At 37.3% G+C, this 27,698-nt stretch overlaps 1 protein-coding gene and 1 long non-coding RNA gene across 2 annotated transcripts in view; one reads left to right on the top strand and one right to left on the bottom strand.

Moving 5' to 3' along the window:
• CFAP44 (cilia and flagella associated protein 44) overlaps positions 1–27,698 on the top strand; it is a 99,287-nt gene that overhangs the window by 66,244 nt on the left and 5,345 nt on the right. Inside the window, 8 exon segments of the mRNA XM_032479202.1 lie at positions 5,154–5,331; positions 7,979–8,479; positions 13,863–14,066; positions 15,073–15,268; positions 19,693–19,803; positions 21,770–21,900; positions 22,929–23,045; positions 24,070–24,271. Coding sequence (XP_032335093.1) covers positions 5,154–5,331; positions 7,979–8,479; positions 13,863–14,066; positions 15,073–15,268; positions 19,693–19,803; positions 21,770–21,900; positions 22,929–23,045; positions 24,070–24,271 — 1,640 coding nt within the window.
• Positions 338–26,053, bottom strand: LOC116663567. The gene is made up of 3 exons (XR_004319758.1): positions 26,042–26,053; positions 13,313–13,319; positions 338–650 (listed from the first exon to the last, which is right to left on the bottom strand). It is a non-coding gene; the product is annotated as an uncharacterized LOC116663567 (long non-coding RNA).

Genomic DNA, 27,698 nt, shown 5'->3' with positions numbered 1-27,698 from the left:
GTATTCCCGGTCTAAGGAGAAAACATTCAGCCTTTTATTATCAATGTGATACCAGCCCTTTAGAAGCACTTAAGCAGGCTGATGAAATTCCCTTTTATTCCTAGTTTGTGGAGAAGATTTTCTTAATGTGTTTTCTATCAAGGATGGGTATTGAATTTTCTCAAATGACTTTTAGAAGTATACTGAGATGATCATATGCTTGTTTTCTTTTATTCTTTAACATTGTGGGTCATGGTGATTGATTTCAAATATTAAATCAGTATTCCTAGGATAAATTTCACTTGATCATGGTGTATTACCTTTTTAAATTTTTGCTAAAAATTTCTCTTTTTGTAGTGTCCTTGTCTGGTTTTGGTATCAGGATGATGCTGATGAATTTGGAAGTGTTCTCTCTTACTCTATTTTTTGGAGGAGTTTGAGCAGGATTGGTATTAATTCTTCTTTAAATTTTGATAGAATTCACCAGTGAAGCCATCTGTCCTAGACTTTTGTTTGTTTTGAAGTTTTTGATTACTGTCCTTACTAGTAATTGGTCTGTTCATACTTTCTGTTTCTTCATGATTCAATCTGGGTAGGTTGTATATTTTTAGGAACTTACCTATTTCTTCTAGGTTGTCCAATTTATTGGTATAAATTGTTCTTAATAGTCTCTTATGATCCTTTATATTTCTGTGCTATCAGTTGTGAAGTCTCCTCTTTGATTTCTGATTTTGAGTTCTTTTCTTGGTGAGTATAGCTAAAGGTCTGTCTTTTTTTTTTTTTTTTTAATCTTTAAAAAAGAATAGCTCTTACTTTCATCTTTTCTATTGTCTTTTTAGTCTGTATGTCATTTAGTTCTGCTCTGGTCTTTATTTCCTTCCTTCTACTAACTTTGAGCTTCATTTGTGTGTTCTTTTCCTAGTTCTTTGAGGTGTAAAGTTAGGTTGTTCAGGATTTTTCTTGTTTCTTGATTTAGGCATTTATTGCTGTGAACGTCTCTCTTAGGACTGCTTTTGCTGCATCCCGTAAGTCTGTGGTATGTTATTTTCCTATTTTCATTTGTCTCAAGATATTTTTAAATTTCTCTTTTGATTTCTTCAGTTGGTTGTTCAGTAGCATGTTATTTAATCTCCACATAATGGTGAATTTTCCAGTTTTCTCCTTGTAATTGATTTCTAATATTATATTGCTGTAGCTGGGAAGCATGTTTGATATGATTTCAGTGTTCTTAAATTTATTGACTTGTTTTGTGGCCTAATATATGACCTCTCCTGGAAAACATTCCATATGCATTTGAGAAGAATGTGTATTCTGCTGCTGTTGAATGGAATGTCTGTAAATATCTAATGAGTCATTTAAGTCTGATGTTACCTTACTGATTTTCTGTCTGGACGACATATCCATTGTTGCAAGTGGGTTATTAAAATTCAGTACTGTTATTGTAGTGCTGCTTTGTTTCTCCCTTCAGGTCTGTTCATTTTGTTTTCTATATTTAGGTGTTTCTACATTGGGTGTATAAATATTTACAAATGTTATCCTCTTGTTGGCTTGACCCCTTTATCATTATATAATGACCTTCTTTGTCTTTTATTACAGACTTAAAATAGTCTCAAAATAGGCTTAAAGTCTATTTTGTCTGATATCAGTACAGCTACCCTGCATTCTTTGGTTTCTATTTGCATAGAGTATCTTTTCCCATCCTTTCACTTTCAGTCTGTGTGTGTGTCCTTATAGCTGAAGTGAGTCTCTTGTAGGCAACATATAGTTGGGTCTTCCTTTCTTTTCATGCATTGATTCATTTAATTATTTATTTTTATTAAGTCATTCTATGTCTTTTGATTGAATAATTTAGTCCACTTACATTGAAAGTAGTTAATGATTAGTATAGACTTACTGTTGCATTTTATTTGTTTTCTGATTGTTTTATAATTCCTTTCTTCCTTTCTTGTTCTCTTCATTTGTGATTGATGATTTTCTATAGTGATATGCTTAAATTTCTTCTCTTTATATTTTTTGTATCTATTATAGATTATTTGTGGTTTATATGAGACTTACATAAAACATACATTTTGACAATCTATTTTGAGCTGATAGCAACTTAACTTTGAACACACAATAAAACTACATTTTTACTCCCCCCCTTTGTTTTTGATGTCACAATTTGCATCATTTTACTTTGTGTATCTGTTAACAAATTATTGCATTTACAGTTTTTATTTTTAATACATTTATCTTTCAAGCTTATGCCAGATTTATAAGTGATTTATCCACCACCTTTACAACATTGGTGTATTTTGGATTTACATATATATTTGTCTTTATCAGTGAGATTTATACTTCTCATATATTTTCTCGTTAATAATTAGCATCCTTTTACTTCAGTTTGAAGAAGTGCTTTAACATTGCTTGTAAGGCTGTCCTAGTCCTTCAGCTTTTGTTTGTCTGGAGGACTCTATCTCTCCTTCAATTCTGAAGGACACTTTTGCTGGGTAGGATATTATTCTCTTCTTATTTTAATTTCTGTACTATCTGTTGTGTTGTCCTCTTTTATTTTTGATATTAATTTGTATCTTCTCTCTTGATCATTCCAACAAGAGGTTTATTAATTTTATTAATTTCTTTTTAAGACACTACCTTTTGGTTATAGTTTTTAAAAAAATTTTGTTTGTCTGATTTCTGTGTCATTGATTTCTGTTCTATACCATTTCCTTCATTTTAGTTTTTTGGGCTTAATTAACTCTTTTCTTTCTTCTTAAAGTTTAAGTTTAGGTGTAAGCTTTGATTTTATACTTTTCTTCTTTTCTAATATAAATACTTATTTTAAATTTCCCTTAAGCACTGAGCTGCATTCCACTAGTTTTGATATATTTTTGTTATTACATAGTCCAAAATATTTTCTAATACCCCTTGTGATTTCTTCCTTGATTTGTGGGTTATTTTAAAGTGCACTGTTTAGTTTCCAAAATTTTGAGGTTTTAAAAAATATCTGTTTGAGTTCTAATTTAATTTTTGTGGTCACAGAAAATAGTCTGTGTGATTTAAATTATTTTGAATTTATTGGAAATTATATAGGCCTGCATACAGTCCATTTTAGTTAAAGTTCAATGCATGCTTGAAAGAGAGTATATATTCTTGCATTCTGGAGTGTAGTGTTCTGGGGGCAAGGGTATAGCTCAAGTGGTAGAGTGTATGCTTTGCATGCCCGATGTCCTGGGTTCATTCCCCAGTACCTCCTCTTAAAATAAATAAACCTAATTACTTCCCCAAGCAAAAAAAAAAAAAGAAAAAAAAGACTTGTTAGTGTATAGTGTTCTATACATATCAGTGAGGACAAGGGGATTGATAATATTTTCTAAGTCTTCTGTTTCTCCTACTTTGAAGGGATGACTCTTTGGGGGTACTCTACTAAATGTCCTTTACATTTGATAAGGTCTCTTTAACTCATGGGATGATGAGTGAGTCCCAGCCATGTGTACCTATGAGAATTGTTTGTCTTACAGCTTCCCAGTGTTTGACTTTCCCCAGATGTTTTTCTTTGTCCAGCTTCATAGTATTTCACATTACAAGTGTACAGACTAATATTCAACCAGAAACTCAAGAAAGCCCCATGTATATTTCCTTGTGTAACTCTTACAGTCTTTTCCACAAAATTCTGACCATTTTGGCCTCTCTGAACTCCAGTTTCTGTCTCCTCAGTGAGGTCACTTGACTAATATTTGCAATCCCAACCCTACTCCAGATTCTGATAATTTCCTCTATGCAGAAACCAGGCGATAATAAGGACTACTTATTTTGTCTCACTGCTCTCAGGAATTACAGTCCTGGTCTGCTTATTATTCAATGTCAGAACATAGTTGTTTCTTATATTTTTGTTCAGTTCTGGGTATTTGGAGCATGAGGATAATTGTTTCTCTCACATGGCCAGAGCAGAAGTACTGTCTTTCTTCCTTTTCTTTCTTTCCTTTCCTTCCTCTCCATCCCTTTCCTTTCTTTAAAAATATTGATCTTTCCTTTAGTGCTGTTATACACAAATGAACAATTGTCAATTAATACATTAGATGGTATGTGTTTTTTCTGCTATACGTGTGTTTGCTTTTTCCTAAAGGGCTGACTGAAGCTATGTGCTCATGTTGACTGACAGGCTTCACTTTAAAGAATTAGGTAGGTTGGGGGTCTGCCAGTGAAGATCCCTGCAATGGGGTGCCAACCCATACCCTAGATACCTTTCACATGTGGAGATGGGGAAGTTGGGAGGGCTCAACTGGTTCAGGCATTCCTTTTCAATCCTCTAATTAATTTTGCCAAATAATGTCTAGCATTCCATTCCTTGCTCCATACCTGCCCCCTCTTTGCTTGGAGCTTCCCAGGAACTCTACCAAGAAGACTATATCCAGTTCTTTTTATAGCCTTCTCCTGAGGGGTATTCTGGACTAGAGTTTTCATTGGTCTAGTTTATCCATTAATATGATTGTTTCTTTCTGTCTTCTAGAAATGTATCACTGTCACTAGTTTGCTCATGGCTTTCTGTCCCATTCTCAGCTTTCCTAATGATTTGTCCCCTTTAATACCTCCACACTGTCATTTCCGTGGAATTTAGGGAGAGAAGAAGGGAGGCATACACACACACACACACACACACACACACATATGTACATATATATACATACATATATATGTATATATGTGTGTGTATGTGTGTATATATGTATATGTATGTATATATACACACAAACACTCATGCTATTTTGAATTACATGACTTTTTTGAAAATATTAGGACAAATTTTATGACAGTCACTTATATTGTTAAAAAAAAATTTCAATTAAATTTTTAGTGATTTAAAAAAATCTGTACTTAAGGCTTCATTTCTAGTGAGGGAATAAATAATGATGTTGACCTAAATTACTTAGAGGTTAACCAAAGCCTACGAATGATTCAGATTATTTAAGCACCATCTAGTGATTGTTTTTTATTTATTTAATTACTTACTATTTTGCTTGAGTTGCTTTAAAAATAGTCATTAACTTAAAATTCTTGGGCTCTACAGACAAAAGTAGCATCACAGACTCAGAATTCTGCTTTTGCTTCATGATTGAATATGATTACCTGTAGTAAACTGGACAAATTGGAGTTTATTGTTATATTTATGGCTGGGTTTTCTATTTTTCTGATAGGTACAAGAGTAAACCTGATGATGACTATGAAGATCCCAAACATGTCCAAGCCATCAAAGAGGCCCAGCTGTATATGGGGGACTTCAACCTGAAGACGGCCCCAGACTATAAGATACCTGAACACATGAGAATAAATGCTGCCAAGAAGGAAGAGGACCTGGGATACCTTGACTCTGTGGTGCTTACCCATAGCTTTCATGACAGTGAGAGACAGCCTGGGGTTTTTGTTGAATTATGCTAAAACCACCCATTTTGCTCTCTGGTCCATAAGAGATTATAGTCATAGAAATTTAGAGTTGGAAAAAGCCTTCCTGATTATCTAGAATAATGCCCCTTTTTACAATTGAGGAAACTGAGTCCTGAGGAAAGAGATTTATCCATGATTATTTAGTTAATATGGCAGAACCAGCCTTCAAATTAATTACTCGGTTTAATACCAGTTTCATGGGTGAAGGCATTCTGTTTTATGGACTTTGAACTTCTGAAATTCAAACACATCCTTATTGGGTATTGTTTTTAGCTGCTGTGGACCACCAAAGACTTAGGAGAAGAGGCCACTGTGTTTAGCGTTTGTTTGAAGGACTTCCAAACTTCTGTAGGTGACTCAGTACTAAACAATTAATATATTCCTTTTTGACACTCTCTGCCGTCTTCCAAAGTGCTTCTAATCATCCTGATTTCTCATACCTGTTTTCTTATTGAAGTTTCCTCTCCTTGTCATAGTCATTCCTTAATTTGAATTGACAGGTGACTTTTCATACTTAGAGGCTCAGAAGGCATCTGAGCTACCATTTTGAGGAGAAGTTGGGGTTTTTTGGGGGAGGGGAGTAATTTGGTTTATTTATTTTACTTATTTCTTAGTGGAGGTACTAGGGATTGAACCCAGGACCTCGTGCATACTAAACAAGCACTGTACCACTCAGCTATACCCTCCCCACCCCTTGAGAAGAATTTTGGTCACCTAGAACGTGTGCAAGTTGCACATCTCAGGGCATCACATTGGAAAGAGTGCCGGATCATAGTATGTTTGGATATTTTATAATTTTCTGAAAAAAATTGAAGAAAAGTGTCTTGAGGAAGGAGTGTCTTCTTCTATTTTACCAAAGATGCTGTATGTGCCAGTACTCCAGAGATCCTAGTATGACAATTCATAGCCACAAGTAAATTTTCATAACTCATAACTACACCTTTCTGATCAAATGGACATTTTGAACATGTTATTAGTGACCATTTGGGTTGTTCTTCTAGGTGTTTGTCTAAGGCAATGCTTGTTTCATCCATTGTCATAGAGAAATATTCTTTTGACCACAATTTGCCAATCATCCAACCCAAAATTTCATGATCCAGCTAGAGGTGATGAACAGGTGTGATGTCTTGAAATGTATGATACTGGAATCTATTAAAAGAACAACATAAATCAATGTAGAGCACACTCTACAAGTCGGAAGACCAGAGTTTTGTTCCATCTCTGCCACTCAGTAGTTACGTGAACTTTGCTAGTCATGTAAATCTCCCTAAGCCTCAGTTATATTGCCTGTCAAAAAGATATTAATACCAAGGAACAACAATTAGACAAGACATGTCTAGTCTACTTGACAGGGTTAATGTAATGGTCAAAGTCAGTAAACAGTCATTATTATCATGGTTAAATTCAAAATCATTGAAAAGTATCAGGCATTTTAGAAACAGTATATTATACATCCCCTTCCTGTGGTCAGTGTTTAGGTGTGTGTGGTATTTAGAAAACTAGAGAGAGAGGCTTGATGTGTAAATAGGGCTCCTCAAAGAGGTAGGCCTTACAGCCATGAGGCTGGTTTGGGTTTATTCTTCTAAGCTCACTTCTCAGTCCTCCAGGTACTTTCAGAAGCGGTCCTCCACTCACCCAGGAGCTGGCTTTTGAGTTTAAATCTTAAGCATTTAAAGATGTGTTCTTAAGTACGTGAAACATCCCCTCTATTTTGTTACAGGAGGTAGTAAATATGCAGGCAAGTTTTGCAAGACTACTTGAAGAAGTGCCTTTTGATCTTTTATTTTCCTTAACCTGTATATTTACACAAAGTTACTCTTAATAGCCTTTAGACCACCTAGGTGCCTAACGGCACACAAGAGTAGGGCTGCATGTGCCTATAGGCTCTGGAAAGGGCACTTAGGAAACACAGACTGGGGAGAGAGCTGGCAGTGAGGGAGCAGTGGCCTGTACGGCACTTGTGGCTGGAGGCAGCGGCATAGCTTGGCTTAGATAAATGGAGAAGGAACCGAGGGAGAGTACTGGAATCTCTTGGTGTGACATGATACCGAAATTCAGGATCATGACCTTGCCTGCACAAGGAGTAACAGAAATAATGTGGCCAAAATACAGAATGAAAACAGGCTAAACCGTAGTCTGGCTAGGTGGGTAAGCAGGCAACCCTAAGTGAGTCTATGCCAATGGGATTTGAGTTTCCATCAAGGAAAGGTGGTTACTTGTGTGTTCTGACCAATGAGTGACCTTCCCTCCACCCCCCCCCCCCGCGCCTCCCCTGGATCTGGCTGAGTACAAAGCTCAGGGTGGGCTTCCATTGACTGGTGGGAGGAGGACAGGGGAGCTCAGCCCTCCAAGCCAGCTGAGGGACATCAGGGGTCACATCCAGGCTGTCTCCCCCTTTCCAAGATACTAAATGGGGGAAAGCCTAAAAACCAGAGGAAATAACAGTGTACTGCACAAGAATGATCAGATACATTTTTATCTTAAATTTTTTGCTAGGTATACCAGTCAAGGGACAAAAGCAAAGCAAAGCATTTGTGAGTGGAGTGTCATTTTGCTTCTTTCCCATTCTTTTTATCAGGCCTATTCAAAGAAAATGCACATGAACAAGTGCATCGTCTCTCTCCGAGATCTGAAGGTGGCTGTCATCGAGGAAATACAGTGCCTGGTGCAAGAACTGAAGAATATTCAGTCGACTCTTCACATATCCAAGCACGTCCCGATTCCCCAAATCCCTGAGATACACCCGGAAGAAGTTCCAGAGAAGAGATTTCAGTATGACGAGAAAACCCTCCTAGCTTTTAAGCAACAGCTGATGGAAAATCAGGATGAAAAGTCCCCGCAGGGGGAACAGGCAGGGTCTGCAGGCTCAGCTGGAGGATTCCTCAAACTCTCTTCTGGAAAGGACGGGGATTTGACGACATGTGATTCCTCGTCTAGATTGTTAAAAGTATCAACATTCAGTCTAGATATTCCAAAGTTCATGGAATTTGAAAAAGCAGATCCAACCGAAGTGGAGCTGGAGATTATGAGGAGGGATGAGATTAAACACTTGTACATGCAGCAGTATTTGATCAACAGGGTAAGCGAGGAGACTGCTTACTTAAAGCTGAAAGAGAGAAGAGCAGGGATGAACTAGATCTAGTTTCTTGTTTAGTTTTAATGTCTCTATATTAACCTTCCCCTGAACCCTGACCAGCCCACAACTCACTGATAGCTGCACTGCCTCCCCATCCCTAGTCTTCTGAAAATCACTGTGCTCTGCCCAGGACTTTGGAACTTTTTAACTTCTTTTTTTTCTTTTTGGAAAGCTAAGAATTAAGGGCAAATCCATGTTCATTGGTATCTAACTGAGATCATGGTAAAGGGAAAGTGATGGAGCAGCCTTATCCAGAAGATGGATAAAACACAATTAAGAAACTTGCAGTGACAATGGGGCACTCTCTGCTTTTTACACCCTGCTCTTTCTCTAATGTGTGCTTTGCTCTATTCGTGGGAGTGTTCTTGGTAATGACTAGTTTCGGAATTGTTCTGGAGCTAGAATAGCAAAAATTTTTACTTCTAGGAAAATCAGGACCACGCTGGGGCCAGTTGTGTGCGGGAGGTGCTGTGAATATGGAAGGAAAAGGATCTCTCCTGGGTGGAGTGCTCCCTCCTGCCGGTCGTACAGAGTCTCCTTCGTCAATGTGTCTTTCGAGCTCCACTCTGAAGGCAGCCCTATTGCTTCCCAATCTTATTCTTCACCTGTTATCAACACTTCATCCAGCCCTGTTTTCTCATTCTTCCTGTTTCTCCCCACTCACCCCCATTCTGAGTGTATAGCTGTACTTTCTCCTTTGCTATTTCTTTCTACCTGCAATGACCTCCTTCCAAAGTTGTCATCATTCAAAACCCTCTCCAGAATCTTCTGCCCACATCACATACTCTCCTTTTTTCTAAATTCCATTTGCACTTATAATAAGCACCTCATGTTTTACACATATTTTTCTTGCTGTTTTGTCTTACAGATTAGATTTTACAGTTCTTTTAATTGAAATCTAGTTGAAGTACAATATTATATGTTACAGGTGTACAATATAGTGATTCACAATTTTTAAAGGTTATATACTCCATTTGTAGTTACTATAAAATATGGGCTGTATTCCCTGTGTTGTACAATACATCCTTGTAGCTTATTTTGTACCTAATAATTTGTACCTCTTAATCTCCTATCTCTATAATGCCCTTTCCTCCTTCATTCTCCCCATTGGTGACCACTAGTTTGTTCTCTGTAAATGTCTGTTTCTTTTTTGTTACATTCACTAGATTTCTTTTATAGAATCCATACATAAGTGCTAACATATAGTATTTGTCTTTAACTGGCTGACTTATTTCACTAACCATAATAACCCCCAGATCCATTCGTGTTGTTGCAAATAGCAAAATTTCATTCTTTTTTATGGCTGAAGAGTATTCCATTATATATACACATACCACATCTTCATCCATTCATCTGTCAATGGACTCTTAGGTTGCTTCCATATCTTGGCAATTGTAGATAATGCTATGATGAACATTGGGGTGCATGTATCTTTTCAAATTAGAGTTTTTGTTTATTTTGGATATATACCCAGGAGTAGGAATTGCTGGGTCATAAAGTAGTTCTATTTTTAGTTTTTTGAAAAACCTCCATACTGTTTTCCACAGTGGCTGTACCAATTTATATTCCCACCAGCAGTGAACAAGGGCTCCCTTTTCTTCATGTTTTTGCTCGCATTTGTTATTTGTGTTCTTTTTGATGATAACCATTCTGACAGGTGTGAGTGATACCTCATTGTGGTTTTAATTTATAGTTCCCTGATGATTAGTGATGTTAAGCATCTTTTCATGTGCCTTTTGGCCATCAGTATGTTTTCTTTGGAAAAATGTCTATACAGGTCTTCTACGCATTTTTCAATCAGGTTGTTTTTTTTTGATGTTGAGTTGTCTGAGCTGTTTATATATTTCAGATATTAACCCCTTATGGGTCATATTATTGGCAAATATTTCCTCCCACTCAGTAGGTTGTCTTTTCATTTTGTTTATGGTTTCCTTTGCTGTGTGAAAGCTTTCAAGTTTAATTAGGTCTCATTTCCCTATTTTTGCTTTTGTTTCCTTTGCTTTAGAAGACAGATTTAAAAAAAATATTGCTACGATTTATGTCAAAGAGTTTTCTGCCTGTTTTCTTCTGGGAGTTTTATAGTTTCCAGCTAACATTTAGAGCTTTGATTCATTTTGAGTTTATTTTTGTATATGTTGTTAGAGAATGTTCTGATTTCGTTCTTCACATATAGCTGTCCAGTTTCCCCAGCACCATTTATTGACAGGGATATCTTTTCTCCATGGCATATTCTTGCCTTCTTTGTCATAGATTAATTGACCATAAGTGTATAGGTTTATTTCTCGGCTCTCTATTCTGTTCCAATGATCTATGTGTCTGTTTTTGTGCCAGTATCATACTGTTTTGATTACTGTAGCTTTGTAGTATAGTCTGAAGTCAGGGAACATGATTCTTCCAGCTCCTTTCTTTCTCAAGATTGTTTTGGCTATTCGGGGTCTTTTGTGTTTTCATACAAATTTTAAAGTTATTTATTCTAGTTCTGTGAAAAATGCCATTGGTATTTTGATAGGAATTGCATTGAATCTGTAGATTGCCTTGAGTATTATGGTCATTTAAAAAATACTGATTCTTCCAATTCAAGAACGTGGTATATCTTTCCATCTGTTTTGGTCGTCTTCCATTTCTTTCATCAGTTTCTTAGTTTTCCAAGTACTGGTCTTTTACCTCCTTAGGCAGGTTTATTTCTAGGTATTTTGTTCTTTCTGATGCCATGGTAAGTGGGATTGTTTCCTTAATTTAACTTTCTGATAGTTCATTGTTAGTGTATAGAAATGCAACTGATTTCTGTATAGTAATTTTGTATTCTTCAAATTTACCAAATCCATTGATGAGCTCTAGGGGTTTTCTGGTAGCATTTCTAGGATTTTCTATGTATAGTATCATGTCATCTGCAAACAGTGACAGTTTTACTTCTTTCTTTCCAATTTGGATTCCTTTTATTTCTTCTTCTTCTCTGATGGCTGTGGCTAGGACTTCCAAAACTATGTTGAATAAAAGTGGTTAAGAGTGGGCATCCTTGTCCTTCATCTTAGAGGAAATGCTTTTAGCTTTTCACCATTGAGTATGATATTAGCTGTGGGTTTGTCATGTATGGCCTTTATTATGTTGAGATATGTTCCCTCTATGCCCACTTTCTGGAGAGTTTTTATCATAGATGAATGTTGAATTTTGTCAAAAGCTTTTTCTGCATCAATTGAGATGATCATATGGTTTTATCCTTCAGTTAATGTGGTGTTATCACATTGATTGATTTATGAATATTGCATTATCCTTGCATCCTTGGAATAAATCCCACTTGATTAGTTTATGGCTCTTTAAATATACTGTTGGATTCATTTGCTAGTATTTTGTTGAGGATTTTTCCATCTATGTTCATCAGTGATATTGGCCTGTAATGTTCTTGTTTGTGTGATATCTTTGTCTGGTTTTGGTATCAGGGTGATGGTGGCCTCATAGAATGAGCTCAGAAGTGTTCTTTTCTCTGCAGTTTTTTGAAATAGTTTGAGAAGAATAGATATTAACTCTTCTCTAAATGTTTGGTAGAATTCACCTGTGAAGCCATCCATCCTGGACTTTTGTTTGTTGGGAGTTTTTAATTACTAATTCAATTTCATTACTGGTAATTGGTCTGTTCATATTTTCTATTTCTTCCTGGTCCAGTCTTGGGAGACTGTACTTTTCTAAGAATTTGTCCATTTCTTCTAGGTTGTCCATTTTATTTGCATAGTTATTCGCAGTAGTCTCCTATGATCTTTTGTATTTCTGTGGTTTAACTTCTTTTTCATTCCTGATTTTATTGATTTGGGTCCTCTCCCTTTTTTTCTTGATGAGTCTGGCTAAAGTTTTATCAATTTTGTTGATATTTTCAAGGAACCAGCTTTTAGTTTCATTGATCTTTTCTATTTCTTTCTTTTTTTTTTTTTTTAGTCTCTGTTTCATTAGATTATACAATTCTTGAGGGAAGGGCCACACGATTCCCCTGCACTATCTGGGACAATGCCAGACATATAGTAGATAGTAAAAAAGTTTTGATTTAATTTTACCTAATTCATTTATTTTATTAATTTAACAAATATTTATTGCACAGGGACAGTGCTAGCTAGGAATTAGGGATGCAACAATTCTCAAGTCAGACAGGTTCTCTATCCTCATAAAGCTAACAGGCTATGAAGGGTAGTGAGAATAAAACAAGTGTAACACTTACAAACTTGGATACCTATGTGGTAAAGTTTCAGAATGATGTTCCACTAAAAAAAATACAGTCCTGCCTCCTACGAAATTTAAAAATAATTCAAATTTGTTGAACAAGCATTAAGGGAGAACCCACTTAGTCTACAGTCATTCATAATTAAAGGTTTAATTTTTCGTCTCCTTGGCTTGTTGGGGTTTTTTTGATCTCCGAAATTCTCCAGCAATTTCGCTATCCCATACCCACAGATATCATCCTCTTTCTCAGTCCCAGGCTGAGCCCTCACTCATCATATGCATTTGCTCATTGAGGCTCCCCATCATGTACAGCCTAATGAAAAACATGGAGTGATTTGTCTTTTTCTTGTTGTACTAGTTCCCTTGGGAGAATCAGCCCGTGGGGGCTCTCCTTGAGATCTTCATCTCCTTTGGGATGAAGTGAAGGAGAAGCTATATCAAAATCAGAGCAAAACTGAGGATTTAAAATTATTCGGGATGACAGTGGAATAAAGTCTAGACCAGGACTTGGGATATTTAGCTTCTCATCTTAGTTCTGTAACAAATTAGTTGTAATCTCAGGGAGATCACTTTTAGTCTCAATTTCTTCATCTGTAAATAAACTAAGAAGATTGAATGTGTTTCTTGTGGCTCCATGATTATATTTATCTATTAAAAACATTTACTATTCTATAGGTTTGAAAATTTTCAAAATAGGATGAGGAAAAGTGTTTTTAGTGCTTACTGTATGAAGGGCAATGTAGAGATACTGTGGGGAGGGTGGAGACAGATATAAACACTACCCACAAAGAGCTCATAGTCTCCAGTTTAAACCAGCAAGAAGGACATTCCTGATCAATGGCTTAATCAATGGTGAAGAAATAGCTGGAAGGACTGCAGTTGCAGAATTCCTACCACTTAATAAATTAATTTATGTACATGTAATACCATTGATGAATTGATTGCAGTGACTCCATACATGCACATATGCCCACCTGCCCACCCTTATAATTTTCCATCCATGATAAGGGCGTAATAAGAAAAGTCTTTTACCCAAACAAATTAGTGTTGTTGGATCATTTTAAAAAATGCAGTTACATCTTTTTAACTTCTAACATTCTCAAATCTTTTTCCACCTCAGATCAAAGAACTGATTGTCACTTTTGATGCAGAACTCCGTCTCCTGAGACATCAGAAACTGAAACTAGATACTCAGATGAAATTATCTGACCTGCACCATGTCACGTTATTTCAGGAAATACTTCTCCTCAAGAATTTTGAAAAACAGGAGAACATACTTCAAGAGCGTGTTAATTCATTAGACAAAGAGGAACAGGACATGCAGGTAAGAATGGGCAGAAGAACGCTAGCTGGCTACACCCTTAGTTAGGGGAAGAACTTGATCCTTCTTTCTTCCTCTTCTCAACTTAATTTCCCTCCTTGTTCGAGTCCACATCTCTTTCTGCCTTCTTTTCTGCCTCCTTTTCCCTGTTAATCTTGCTTGTTCTCTGTTTTGGGTGTCCATGGTCAGAGAATCTGTATGTTTTATGATTTTGAATCCTGTTTGAATCATATTTTTTTTAATGAATTTGATTTGATATTTTGTAAGGTAGGAGAATAAAGTTTTTCAAAGTGAGCCTTATATTTGGTTTACCTATGGATTTCAAAATTCAGAAGTCGGTATATTTTTGTTGTCACTAGCTGTCTTATGAAGTTTATTGTTGATTATATATTATCCTTATGAACATACTTGGAAAAGAAGCTAGTGAATTTCCTAAATATGAGAGCTAGTTTCAGAATAATATATAATTGAATAGCATAGGAAATTTTCTTTTTTGTTTTATATATATAATGTTAAATTTAAAGAGGTCAATTATACCATCTTTCTTGATGTTAAAGGAAGAAGGATTCTATTAAATAGATAAGACATACTCAATAGTGACATTAAATTTTAGATATATCAGCTTCATCAAGAGATGATGTGCCTTTTTGTTTTAGTTATCTTGATAATGAAAGAAAAAACTTTTTTTGAGACCACTTATGGAAAAATACTACCTGACATCCTCATATCAGTAAACTTTTCAATTTATTTAATTTAGATTTTTTGAGGAAGTTAAACATCAGAAAATCGATCCTGTCTGATTCTGAACTTACTGACTTTTACAAAAGAATTACAAAATTTTAACCAAATAAGTGAATGACTCTGCAAACATCAGGAATGTAAACTTCTATTAAGAAGCTTTAAAAAATGTTTGTCAACTGTAGACTTACATTGTAACGTGCAATGTTCTCTGAACCCAGTTTATCAGAAATATTGCATTTATCATTTGTTCTTGTTTCTGTTCATTTAGTGGAAAATAAATGAAACTCTTAAAGAGATGGAAGAGAAGAAGAATGAAGTTGCCAAGCTCCAGGAGCAAGAAAAGGCCCTCTATGCTGGTTTCCAAGCAGCTCTTGGAGAAAACAATAAATTTGCTAACTTCCTCATGAAGGTATTAAAGAAGAGGATTAAGCGGGTAAAGAAAAAGGAAGTTGAAGGAGATGCTGGTTTGTATTTCTTTCTTACATATGATCCTATTTTTTGTCTCATTAGGATGAAGGAGAGTGATAACTAAGAGACATACTACACACCTTTTTTCTCACTACAACATAGACATTGTAGAGGCACTATGGGGTTAAAGAGGAGAGGAAATAAACCTTTAGGTCTCTAACCATATGGGCTATATGTGTGCGTATCTGGTATGAGATAGCAAAGGGTAGTTTTGTTTAATAAGCACATCTTTTCATGTGTTTATTTGCCAACTGTATATCTTCTTTGGTAAAATGTCTCTTCGTGTCTTTTGTTCATGTTTGAATAGGATTGTTTTCTTTTATATTGTTGAGTTTTAAGAGTTCTTTATCCTACATACTAATCCTGTGTCAGATATGTGGTTTGCGAATATTTTCTCCTGGTCTGTACCTTGTCTTTTCATTCCCTTAACAAAGTCGTTTGCAGAGCAGTAGTTTTGAATGTTGTCAATGTCAGTTTTTCCTTTTTTGGATCTTATTTTGTTGTCAAGTCAAAGAGCTCTTTGACTAGCCCTAGGTCCTAAAGATTTTCTCCTATTTATTTTTCTAAAAGTTTTAGAGTTTTATATTTAACACTTAAGTCCATGATCCATTTGGAGTTAATTTTTTGTATAAAGTGTGAGACTTAGGTCAAGGTTATTTTTTTTTCCTCCTCCTAGGAATGTCCAGTTGTTTTAACACCATTTGTTGAAACAGCTGTATCTCTTCCATTGAATTGCTTTTGATCTTTAGAAAAATCATTTGGGCCTATTTGTGTGGATCTGTTTCTGGGTTTTCTATTCTGTTCTAGAATATGTGTGTATCTCTTCACCAATAGTAATGTCTTGATTATAGCAGCTATTGAGTTCTGACATCATGTAAACTAATTCCTCCAATTTTATTCTTTTTTTTTTTCAAAATTGTTTTAGCTATTCTAGTTCCTTTATATTTTCATATTTTAGAATTTTTTATATCTACAAAAAATCTTGTTGGAATTTTGATAGAAATTATGTTAAACCTTTATATCATTTTAGGGAGAATTGGCATCTTTACTATGTAGAGTCTTCCAGGCATGAACACAGTGTTTATCTGAAACTTGGATTTCTGTCACCAGCTTGTATCGTTTTCAACATCCAGTTCACGTTCATGTTTGTTAGATTGACACCAGAATATCTTCTTTTTTGAGTGATTTTAAATGCTATTTTCTTTTTAATCTTGGGGTCCACATATTCATACTAGTATATAGAAATACAATTTCTTTTTAGGTGTTTATCTTTTATGTTGTGACCTCACTTATTAGTTTTAGGAGTTTTTGATAGATTTCTCGGGAATTTCTATCTGTATAAAGTGGCAGTTTTATTTTTAAATTTCTGATCAGTATGCCAATTACCTTTCCTTGCTTATTGCACTGTTAAAACTTCCAGTACTATGTTGAAATAGAGTGCTGAGAGCCAATATCCTTTCCTTATTTCCATCTTAGCAAAGGAGAGCATTTGATCTTTCACTCATTAAGTATGCTACCTGTACCATTAAAAAACAACTGTAGGTGTCTCATAGATATTCTTTACCAAGTTGAGGAAATTCTTTCTTGTTCCTACTTTTCATGAATTTTTATCATGAATGTTAGATATTACATTATAGTCCCATAGTTCCCTGAGGCTCTGGGGTTTGGGCTCTGTTTTCTTTCTATTGTTCAAATTGGCTAATTCCTGTTGTCCTGTCTTCAAGTTCATTGCTTCATTTCTCTGTCCTCTCCCATCTGCTATTGAGCCCATCCATTAGATTTTATCCTAATTACTGTATTTTTCAGTTGTAAATTTTCCATTTAGCTCTTCTTTATATAAAAAATAAATAGGCTGAGACTTTATTTCTTTGAGGCATTGTATTTTTTCATTTGCTTCAAGTGTGTTTATAATTGCCTGTTGAATCATTTTTATCATGACTATTTAAAATACTTTGTCAGGTAATTCTAACATTTGTCTTCTTACTGGACATTTACTGGTTGTCTTTGCTCATTCAGTTGGAGGGTCTTCCTGGTCCTTGGTATGGTGAGTGACTTTCAGTTGAAACCTGGAAACTTTCATGTTATGTGTGAGACTCTGTCTCTTATTTAGATCTTCTGGCTTATACTTGGGTTTCTCTAACACTGTTCTGCCAGAGAGAGGAATGGGTGCCTACTTCCTACTGCCAGGTGGAGGTACTCAGTCTAATTGTCGCCCAAGGGAAGGGAGCTCTCCTTGTTACTGCTGTGTGCAGGTGGGAGTTCTAGCTCCCCACATAGTCTCTGCTGACAATGTGGTGGAGAAGGCCTTGGCACCTCGGGGCAATGGTGAACGTCCTGACTCTTTACGAGGGCTCCTCTGACACCACCTCTGCAGGGCGGGGGAAGAGAACCTGTCACTGCCATCTGAGAGTGGAAGTCTGAGCTACCTGTGTGGTCTCCACAGAGATCTTGGAGTGGGGAGTTGGGGGAGGGGGGAGGGGACTGGTTACCAGTCAACAGGAATAAATGTCGTTGGTGCTTACTTGGCCTTTTCTGACACCATTCTAGTGGCAGTGGTGGGGTGCCTCACTCCAGCTTGGCAAAGGTGGATGTCTAGTCTCCCACTTGGCCTTTGCTGATGGGGATGCAAGTAAGACTACAGTTTGTTTTTTTCCTGTGGTGTTTTTTCAAGTTTTCTGCCTTCTTGGCTGCTCTTTCCTGGTTGTTTGCCTAGAGAGAGCAGGTTCTTGTTGGCTTTTCTGTATCTGCACCTGTCAGTGTTTCAGGTTGCTGACTTAGCCTTCTCCACCTCTGAGATACAAAAGGAGACCCAAGGAACTCACCACAGTGCTGTTCTTCAGGGGCCAAGGTGCATAGTAGGTCTACTGTCTTCTTTCTGGTTTTCAGAATCTTCCTGTGTTTACTTTACATATAGTATCCAGGGTTTTTAGCTGTATTTAGTGGGAGAAATAGGGAAAGGTAGAGCGACTTCATCTCCCTGAAATCACAAGTTTATTTCATAAGGTGGTACAGATCACTTAAAGTAATTTTAAGAGACATCTTAAATTTAAAAAGTCTTCTAGAGAGCATGAGGTCCACTTCTTATCTCTAATTTGCTGTTCCATAAAATAGAAAATTGCCAATCGGTAATCTATGGTTCATAGATGGACTCAAGTTATTTTAAAAGAAAATGAGACTAGCTACTGTATATAAAGTAGATATACAAGAAGTTTCTTCTGTATAGCACAGGGAACTATATTCAATATCTTGTAGTAACCTATAATGAAAAAGAATATGAAAGTGAATATATATGTATATGTATGTCTGAAGCATTGTGCTGTACACCAGAAATTGACACAACATTGTAAACTGACTGTACTACGATAGAAAAAAAGTGGGGCAGAGTTGAGTGGGGGAGGTCTGCAATTCCTTATCCAAAACTAATGGGGGCAGATGTATTTTAGCATTCACAATTTTTTATATTTTATAAAAGATATTACATATGTCATTGTTAAGGAAAAAAAAATTCATGATACTTGTTAAAGAACAATAAGGCAGGCTTTATTCAAGGGGACCACTCTAATGGGATTTTGTAGGAGGGGAGAGAGATCAATCAGTTCAGCTCTGAATACAACAAGGATAAGTGGAGATTTATAGTTGAGGAGCAAGGTGGGGGGCAGTGGATGGAAAATTATTAAGAGGTAGTGTAATTCTGTGCTAAACTGACCTAACAGGAAACACCCTTTGCTGAAGGTAAGCCAGGGTGATATGACACTGAAGGCAGAGAATAAGAGATTTGATCAGATATCAAAGGTGGGGATTTTAACTAAACTGATTTAGCAGGATTCGTGCTAAAACTGGACTGAATGGGCCAAGGACAGAGCCCAAGGTCAAGGCCTAGTTAGAAAGAGTACACTTTCCAGTTAGAAAGAGCCTGACTCAAGTTTGGCCAAAGGAGAGAGTCTTTCTAAACTAACACCACCAGCAGGGTTTGGTGTAGAATCTGTAAATCAAACATCTTAATACTTCTGCAGCAAGACATGAATATTCACAGTAAGTAGGTTAAATAAAGATTATAAATAGCATTACCAGTCATGAAAATCTGTTTTCAGATCCCTGTGATGTAGGAATTGTGGACTACATAACATAACCAAGTGTGTGTTAGGTGGGGCACAGCATAGGCAGCTTGGCAGCTTGGTCTCAACCCTCTGACTTAAAGCCTTGAAATTAATTGCACGACCTTCTGCAGGCATTTGAGTTCATAGTCTCTGAGTTCCTAACCATTTTAAATTCTTTTAAAAAATATTGAGTAATTTCCTGCTTAATCTTTGTTTCTTCCCTAGAGACAAACTCATTGAAAAATAATTTATTTTTAATATCTGGGACTTAGCTTGGCAGAGGAATGCCTCTGCTTATTAACAATATTTCCCTCTCTCCTTAGATGAAGATGAGGAAAGTGATGAGTCAAGTGAAGAAGAATCCGGCTTGGAGAGTGACGAGGATGAGTCTGTATCTGAAGATGAGGTTTTTGATGATTCTATCTGCCCAACACGTAAGTTGGATAAAACCAGGCATTCTCTGTGAAGTGTGAATATGGACTGACAATACCTAAAAGGTCATTTTCTTGGTTTCTTACTTGTCTCATAATAAAATGTAAGGAAAGGACGGTTTAATAGGAATGATGTACAGTCTCATGAATACTTTTGGAGCCTCTCTGGACCATTTATTTCCTGTTTCTTGAGGCAACCATTTGTGAGTGCCAAATTAAATAACCTGCAGACAAGCTATAGTCAGTTCAGAGTCATAAATTATGCACCAAAGTTTCACTTTATTAGAGAAACAGAAGATGTATATATATATGTGTGTGTGTGTATAAAATACGTGTGTTTATATGTATATGTGTGTATATATGTATGTGTATGTATATATGTGTGTATGTTGTGTGCATATATACATAAAGCACTCCCTTTTTGCCAAATCATTCAGTTTTCATATTTCAAACCTGTTTTGTAAGGGCAATTTTTACCAGTTTCTTGGAGGTGCTTGGCAGCTTATATTCACTGTTTTCACTGGTGATACCAGTCTGAAATATCCTTATGGTCCAGTATTCTTACAGTCCAGACCAATATCCTTACAGTCTCAATAGACGAATGATTCAGTAGGAAAAAAAAAACCAAACTATTTCTTTTTGATCTCAAATGATCTTCCTAGATATTTTATATAAATTATAAATCAAATTTTAAAGCTTAATGTCAAATAATACTTAAATCTTGTTTTGATTTGGAAAATAAGAGTCTCCTTAAAATCATATTTATGAGTAGAAGAGAGCTAAAAAATCTTGTAATGCGACTTGTTATTTTATAGCAGGATTGAATGGCTTGAACAAAGGCTCACAGTTAATTTAGTGGTAGAACTGGGGCTAGACCTAAGTTCTAAGTTCAGTGGTAATACTGTTATATTTTCACATTCTTGATCAATTACTTGGTGGATAAATGTGGCTATTAGTGTCAGTGTCATGATACCATGTACACATACACACCGTATGCGGAGAGAGCTGATGGCTACTCTGAAGCTTTATTACGTTGCACAGTCTTATATAGAAAAGAAGAATGACAAGGGAAATGGTTAACAGGCAGTGTCTGGCTCAAGGTCTGAAGACCCTTTATGTTTTGGTAAATCATGTCCGTGTCGGCACTAGCGAGCCTTACAGCTTATCAGGGCGGAATGTATGAGAAACGGCTGCTTCACAATACTCTTCTTGGACTCAGGCGGCTTTGCCTGTCTTAGGTTGCCACCCTCTGGGGATCTTACCCGTCCTTGGCTAACCAGCCTTCTCACCTCTGAGTCTGCAGCTTTTTATAACTTGTTTACCATTCTGGCCCAAGGCTCGTTACTTTGTTCCCACAGTTGGGGGCCTACAGTTAGTGTGATAATAGTGGAAATTAATATAGAGATACTGTATTGAATCTCATTCTATCACATATCAGCATGTGACCTGAGACTTAACAGTTGTCACCTATAAAATGGAAACAATAGTTTCTACATCACAGGGGCTGGATCTCTTGAATGAGATAATGTACATAAAAGGGCTAGCACCAAGGACTGCTCAAAACATCCATGCTAGTATTATAAGTACTACCATGCTTATTAACACCATTAATTTCTACCTGGAGTCATTTCTCCCTGGAGCCCTAAGTGTAATGGAACCTTGCTAGAGAAGATCCACAAATCGTCATTAGTAATTCTAAAGCTCCAAAGTCCACACTTACAATATTACTACATTCCCCAACAAGTGGGGCTGCTTTTTAATTTTTTTTAATTTTTCCAAATTTTTATTTATTTAATTTTTTTCCTGAAGATGTGATTTTCTTTTGGGGGGTAAGTCAGTTTGTTTGTTTGTTTATTTAATGGAGGTAGTAGGGATTGAGCCCAGGACCTCGTGTGTGCTAAGCATGCACAATTCCACTGAGCTATCCCCTCCCCCACGGGCTACTTTTTTATTTTGACTGTCATTTCAGATTGTGACATGGGTCTCTTTGAACTGGCCATTCAACTTCGAGAGAAAAGGCTGGACATTGAAGAGGCCTTAGTTGAAGAAAAGAAAATTATTGATAACCTCAAAAAGGAATATGATACATTGTCCAAAAAAGTATGTTGGTCTGCCTTCTTCAGTTCTGTTTATCCTCTCCCCCAGCGCCACCTCCTTCTAGCTCTAACATTGCTATTTCGTAGCCGTGACATGAGTTAGGACTTCTCGTAAGAGAAGAGACTCCTCCAATGTTACATCCATTTACAGTTGTGGTGGGGGCCATTGCTTTTTTGATGGTTGAAACTTTCTTTAGCTAAATCATTGACCCTCAAAAATTTTTTGATTACATACTTCTATAAGTTAAAAAATTGTGGAGCACATATACCTACAATAAATGTACATTTATTTATAGATTATATTTGCAAACGATTGTTCTAATGTATTTTGTATATTATGACACATTTGCCAAAATGGAAATGAAAAAGAATAAGATAAAAATAAATAAAATCGAAACTCTATTTTCTTTCTGGACCCCAGCAGATCACTTTGACATGCTGGGGGCACGTGTGTGCCATGTCAGAGACCACTAAGCTAAACTTTCTGTGTAATTATATTGATTGATTTCTGCTATATCTGCTCAGTTTTCCTCTTAGGCACTCTTTCCTAGAGCAACATCACTTAACTTGACTCATACTCAGAAATATTTTTGATAGATTGCTTCTCCTCTTGCAAAAAGGATATGATTTAGAAGATTTTCAAGTTTCGTAGGAGATGAAGCATGTGCTTTAGAAATACTATAGTGAGTAGTTTCATCACTTTAAAAGGCTTTCTCCTCTAACTTATTGCGCTTATTATGACCCAATGAGATCTGAACCATTCCAGGGTGGGACATGTCTTCTGAGCTTTCATTCACAAAAACCTCTACAGCTCTGGGGTCACAGGAACGACTGAAAAAATGCTGTGGATCCTGACTTAGCTGGAAGGGAGTAACACACATTCCTGGGCTGCAAACTGATCATCCATTTAATCACAGCCCAACACGGCAGACTCCGTCATGCTCTGGCTTCCTCCCAAATGGCTTCATTTACCACCCTGGGTATGTATTCACTGAATCTTGTTGACATCTCACACACGGGGCTTTTCCACAGGTGAAAATCGTGGCAACTAATCTGAACGCAGCAGAGGAGGCCCTGGAGGCTTATCAACGCGAGAAGCAGCAGCGGCTGAATGAACTACTGGTCGTGATTCCACTCAAGCTCCACCAGGTGAGGGGTCTGCACGGGTTGCCCCGCCCCATCTAAGCCACCATACCCAGGCTTTCCAGGGAAAGATTCATGGGCCACAAGTGGGGAGAAGTGCAGTCCTGTGCTGAGAATTCTACCTGTAGAGTGATGCCCCAACATTTTTTTAAAATAAATTTTATTTATTTCAATTATTATTCATTGAATGGAGCTATTGGGGATTGAACCTGGGACCTCGTTCATGCTAAGCATGCACTCTACCAGTGGGCTATACCCTCCCCCCAACACCCCAACTTTTCCTTCTGAGATTGTTATGAAAGAGTAATATCAAAGCATGTCTATTTCCCTGGGGCCCATTATCACTTTGAAAGTTGAATCACCTCAAGTCTGAAGAAACGAGCCTGTGGCTTAAAGGAATGGCTTGGAGTTTGAAATCTTGGCTCTTGGTCACATGTCACTTTCACACCATCTTTAAATAGACATGAACTAAAGATGCAAGCATTACCTTCTCTTAATCTCTATTTGTTAATGAGGGAAGTTAAGATAAAAGGAAAATATTCTTTCTCTTTTTTTCTTCTCTTTGTCCATTTCTCTGTTTCACATGAACTACAACTTACATTAAAATGCCGAGATACGTACCAGTGAAGGCCAACTGTATTGTATTTGGTCAGGTAGAGACAAAGCGGTATTTTAGAAGAAAAACCTAAGTTCAGCCTTACATATCAGTTTGTAGAACCTGACCCAACCTGGATTAGCTATCTTTAGCAGTTTGCTTAACATGCCAACCCTGACATGTCTGTTCCATCCTTATGCGGTAGATACCAGGCATGGTCTACGTGGGAAGATTTGCTGTCCCCAGGGGAATATAATGTGGCTTCTTTTGAAAGAAGCTTCCTGCTTTTACCTTACTCGGGTGAGAGTTAGAAGGCCAAAGGTCGTGACCTAAACAAGGGGCAGAGTAAGAAGTGCTTCCCTTATGCTTTCTGTGAGTTTAACGTTTAGTTTGATCTTTGTCTGTTTGGGTTTGGGCTTGGTTTTGTTTCTGCAGATAGAGCACGTGGTGTTTGGAGAAATCCCTAGTGATCTTTCCGGAACGTTAGTCTTTTCTAACCGCTCCTTGGGACGGCTGCAAGAGCGAATCGTACACCTCCAGGAGGAGAATGCCAAGCAGCAAAAATTGAACAGAGAATGCCGGGAGAGGCGTAAACAGCTCATCCGAGAAAAGAGAGAGATGGCAAAAACTATTCAGAGTGAGTAACCAAGCCCCTGGATTACCTAGTAATATTTATTGATTAGAGAGGGAACGATCCAGCAACCATCTCCAACTTTGGAAAGAGTAAGTAATCACAGAATCAGAACCACTGAGAGGAAATGCACCGTCTCAGCTTCCTACTTACTGTCTCTCCTGATTCTATCAAAGGGCCGCTCTTCTATTTTAAAAGGATATAGGTCTTTTGTCACAGAAACAATTTCTAGTAATTGTTAAAGGTTTTATTTATAATAAAATATAGAATCATATAACAGTCACCTGTGTACCTACTACCAGGCTTAAGAAATAAAACATTGAAGATACAACTGAAGGCCCGTCTCCTTCCAATCTTGTTCCGCTGTCTCCTTCCCCAGGGTCCACCACTACGAGCACGCATGTCTGTGTATGGATGGCCGCATCCACACACAGTATATGAAATGCCTTTGCATGTTTTTAACTGTAATATTATTCACATCATTTTGCAGTTCACTTTATTAAACCAGTTTTTGAGAGTGACCCATATTGCTACAGATAATTAATTTATTCATTTTAACTGCTACCACAGTATTCCGTTGTAGGACGATAAAAGAGTTGATCTCTGTGGTCTCCTGTTGATGGATGTTTAGGGTAATTCTAATTTTTCAGGATTGTAGACAGTGTCACAGTGGGCCTTCTTGTGCACGTCTCCCTGTGCGTGTGCGGGAGGGGGTGAGTCCCCAGCACTGGGGTCTCTGGGTGAGAGCGGGTTGTATGCGTTTCCTCTCCTGGAACAAGGTTAAGTTGCCCTCCAGAGCGGCTGTGCTGTTTTCTCTCCCTGCTCGCTTTACATGCCAGTTTGCTTAACATGCCAACCCTGAAATGTCTGTTCCATCCTTATGCGATAGATACCAGGTATGCCGAGGTCCACAGTCTCAACAACACTCAGCACCACTAGGCTTTAGTATTTCTGCCAACCTGGTAGGTGTTAAAATTGTATTTCACTGTGATTTTTCTCCATTTCGTTGATTCCTTGAGGTTGAACATCTTCATGTACATTCATTAGTCATTTATTCATGTTTCCTTTCCTGAAAATTCCCTGTCATATACTTTGCCCAATTTTTTACTCCTGCTTTTTTATTTTTCTTATTGATTGTAGAGTTCTTTTCTATTATCTGTCTTTCTCTTTCCATTAATGCATTTCAAATCTTTTCTAGTATGTGTCTTCCCTTTCTTCTATATTTAGTGTATCTTTTTGGGATGCAGACGTTTTAAACCTTAATATAGTTTATTTTCTCAATCTGGTTATAGTTTGTGCATTTTGTGTGTGTGTGTCCTAAGAAATCCTTTCTGATTTTGAGGTCATAAAGATTTTTTTTATTGTTTCCTCTATTAGTAGTGCTTCTCATATTTATGTTCATAATTCACCTGGAATTGAGGTTTATAGTGTAAGATGTATAGCATGAAGACAGTTCTTTTAAAACACCTTTTGAATATTTGATATATGGAACATATGTGTAAGTGATGAAGTATTCTAGCTTTAATAACAATAATATTACCTGTACTGTATAGCATCTACCTTAATGCTATAGAACTGTACACTGTAAAAAGACTAAAATGGCAGATTTTCATATGTATATTTTACCACAATTAAAAACTAATATTTTTAAAAGAAAATTTGAAAGAAAAAAATGGGAAGACTGTAGTGGTTGGTCAGTCCAAGTTGCTTAGATTTGTAGAGGCCAGTTTCCAATGAGTGCTGATGGTTCTGCCCTCATGGGTGGCTGGATTATACAATTTAAAAATACATGTTGCAACTCTATGTTTGAATAACACTTATTTGAGGCGGAGTTATCTCAGGTACAAGCCTGAGGCTCCAGTCTTTCTCACGTATTTCACATTCCTTTGGCTTCTGTAGCCTGACTGTTGTTTATGTTTGGAAATATTACTCGTCAAACCAAGGAGCAAACTCGTATGAAAATGAAGAAAGAAGCTTATTTCCATTTGAGTAAACTCTCAGTTTGGAAAAATGTGTGAAGAGGATGAAATGAAGTGTTCAAATTTTGGAATGTTAGTTGAAATTAAAAATAGTTCTATGTGGTGCAAGCTTTATTCAATGACTTTCAGTTCTCCCAACCCCAGTTCATTTTCTGAAAGTGTGTTGTGAGTCTGGTTAGAGACTCATTTCCTAATTCTGAAGGTGAACCTAGGAGAGGGTTCCTTTCCTGTAACTCAGAGAACAAAGGCTTAACAGTGATGAGAAACCCTGCAGTCACTTGTTGTTCCCCACCCCCAGACCCAGTGGGAAAGAAGAGAGTCTAGAGCATAGGGGTGGGAAGGTAAGTTCTCTCCGTCAAGGAGGGCACAGCTTGCAGCCATGGGAGTGTAGGATGGTGAGTGTTCCAGAAGCCTGTGTGTCCCCAGTGAACACTAACCAGCCCAGTCAAGTCAAGAGAAGCGTATTAGGCTGGCTGCAAAGTGGGAAGGGCAAGGACCAGAGTACCTGTCCTAGTACGTGGGGCTGTCAGGTAGAGGGCACCCCCTCATATGGGACTAGCTGGGGGAAGTCAAGGTTCTTACCGAGGGAGGCCAAGCAGGCAGCTACAGGCTAGCCACATACGTGCAGATAATCCAATCACCGTTTCACTTGTGTCACTGATTATCATGGCCACCAACATTCCACAAAAGCATGGAGGCACCACACACAAAGAACAGAAATGAAAAGCCCTCCCTGGATTGTGCAGAATGGCAGCCATGCCAATTGTACCATTATTATTCAGCCATAACGGTTATACCTGAATACAAATTTCTGTACCATAACAGAATTACATCATCTTTTTTATACCTTAGGACCTTCAGACTTCACTTATGGGACTCTGGTGACTGAGAGAAACTTGTAACAAGATTACATCTTCTTGGGGAGCTCAAACTCCATAGATGGAATTTTCTCCAGGTGTCCCACTGTTGGCATATTGAGGAAAGACAATAAACAAAAGTACAATATATTGCATGTTAGCTGTAGATAATTGTTAAGAGAAAATTTAAAGGGGACTGGGAAAGAGTGCTGAGGTCTGTAGGAGGCCAGGGAAGAGCTCCCTGGAAAAGTGACAGACTTGCTAAGATGTAGTCCTCCCTGGTTCAAGGACAAGGACCTGCTCTTGGTTACACCATCAGAAATGAATGTTTTGGAAATGAGTCTTTTTATCAGTCTCACAATTTGTTTTCAGAAAATGGGCTGTGTGGAGTGAACCATGTGGCCAACTGGGGAAGAGAATTCCAGACAGTGGAATTGCAGAGAATTCCAGATGAGAATACTGGAGTGAGCCTGGAATGCTTGAGAAGCAAAAAGGTGTAAGTGAGGAGAAAGGTGTGGGAAGGAGGTGGCAGAGAATAGGGGCAGAGCAGGCCAGACCAGGTAGGACCTTCTGAACCACCGCAAAGATTTTAATATT

Source organism: Camelus ferus, chromosome 1 (assembly GCF_009834535.1).
Source record: "Camelus ferus isolate YT-003-E chromosome 1, BCGSAC_Cfer_1.0, whole genome shotgun sequence".
Lineage (NCBI taxonomy): Eukaryota > Metazoa > Chordata > Mammalia > Artiodactyla > Camelidae > Camelus > Camelus ferus.
Note: the sequence above shows the minus strand (reverse complement) of the source record. Positions and strands in the feature narration are given on the sequence as shown.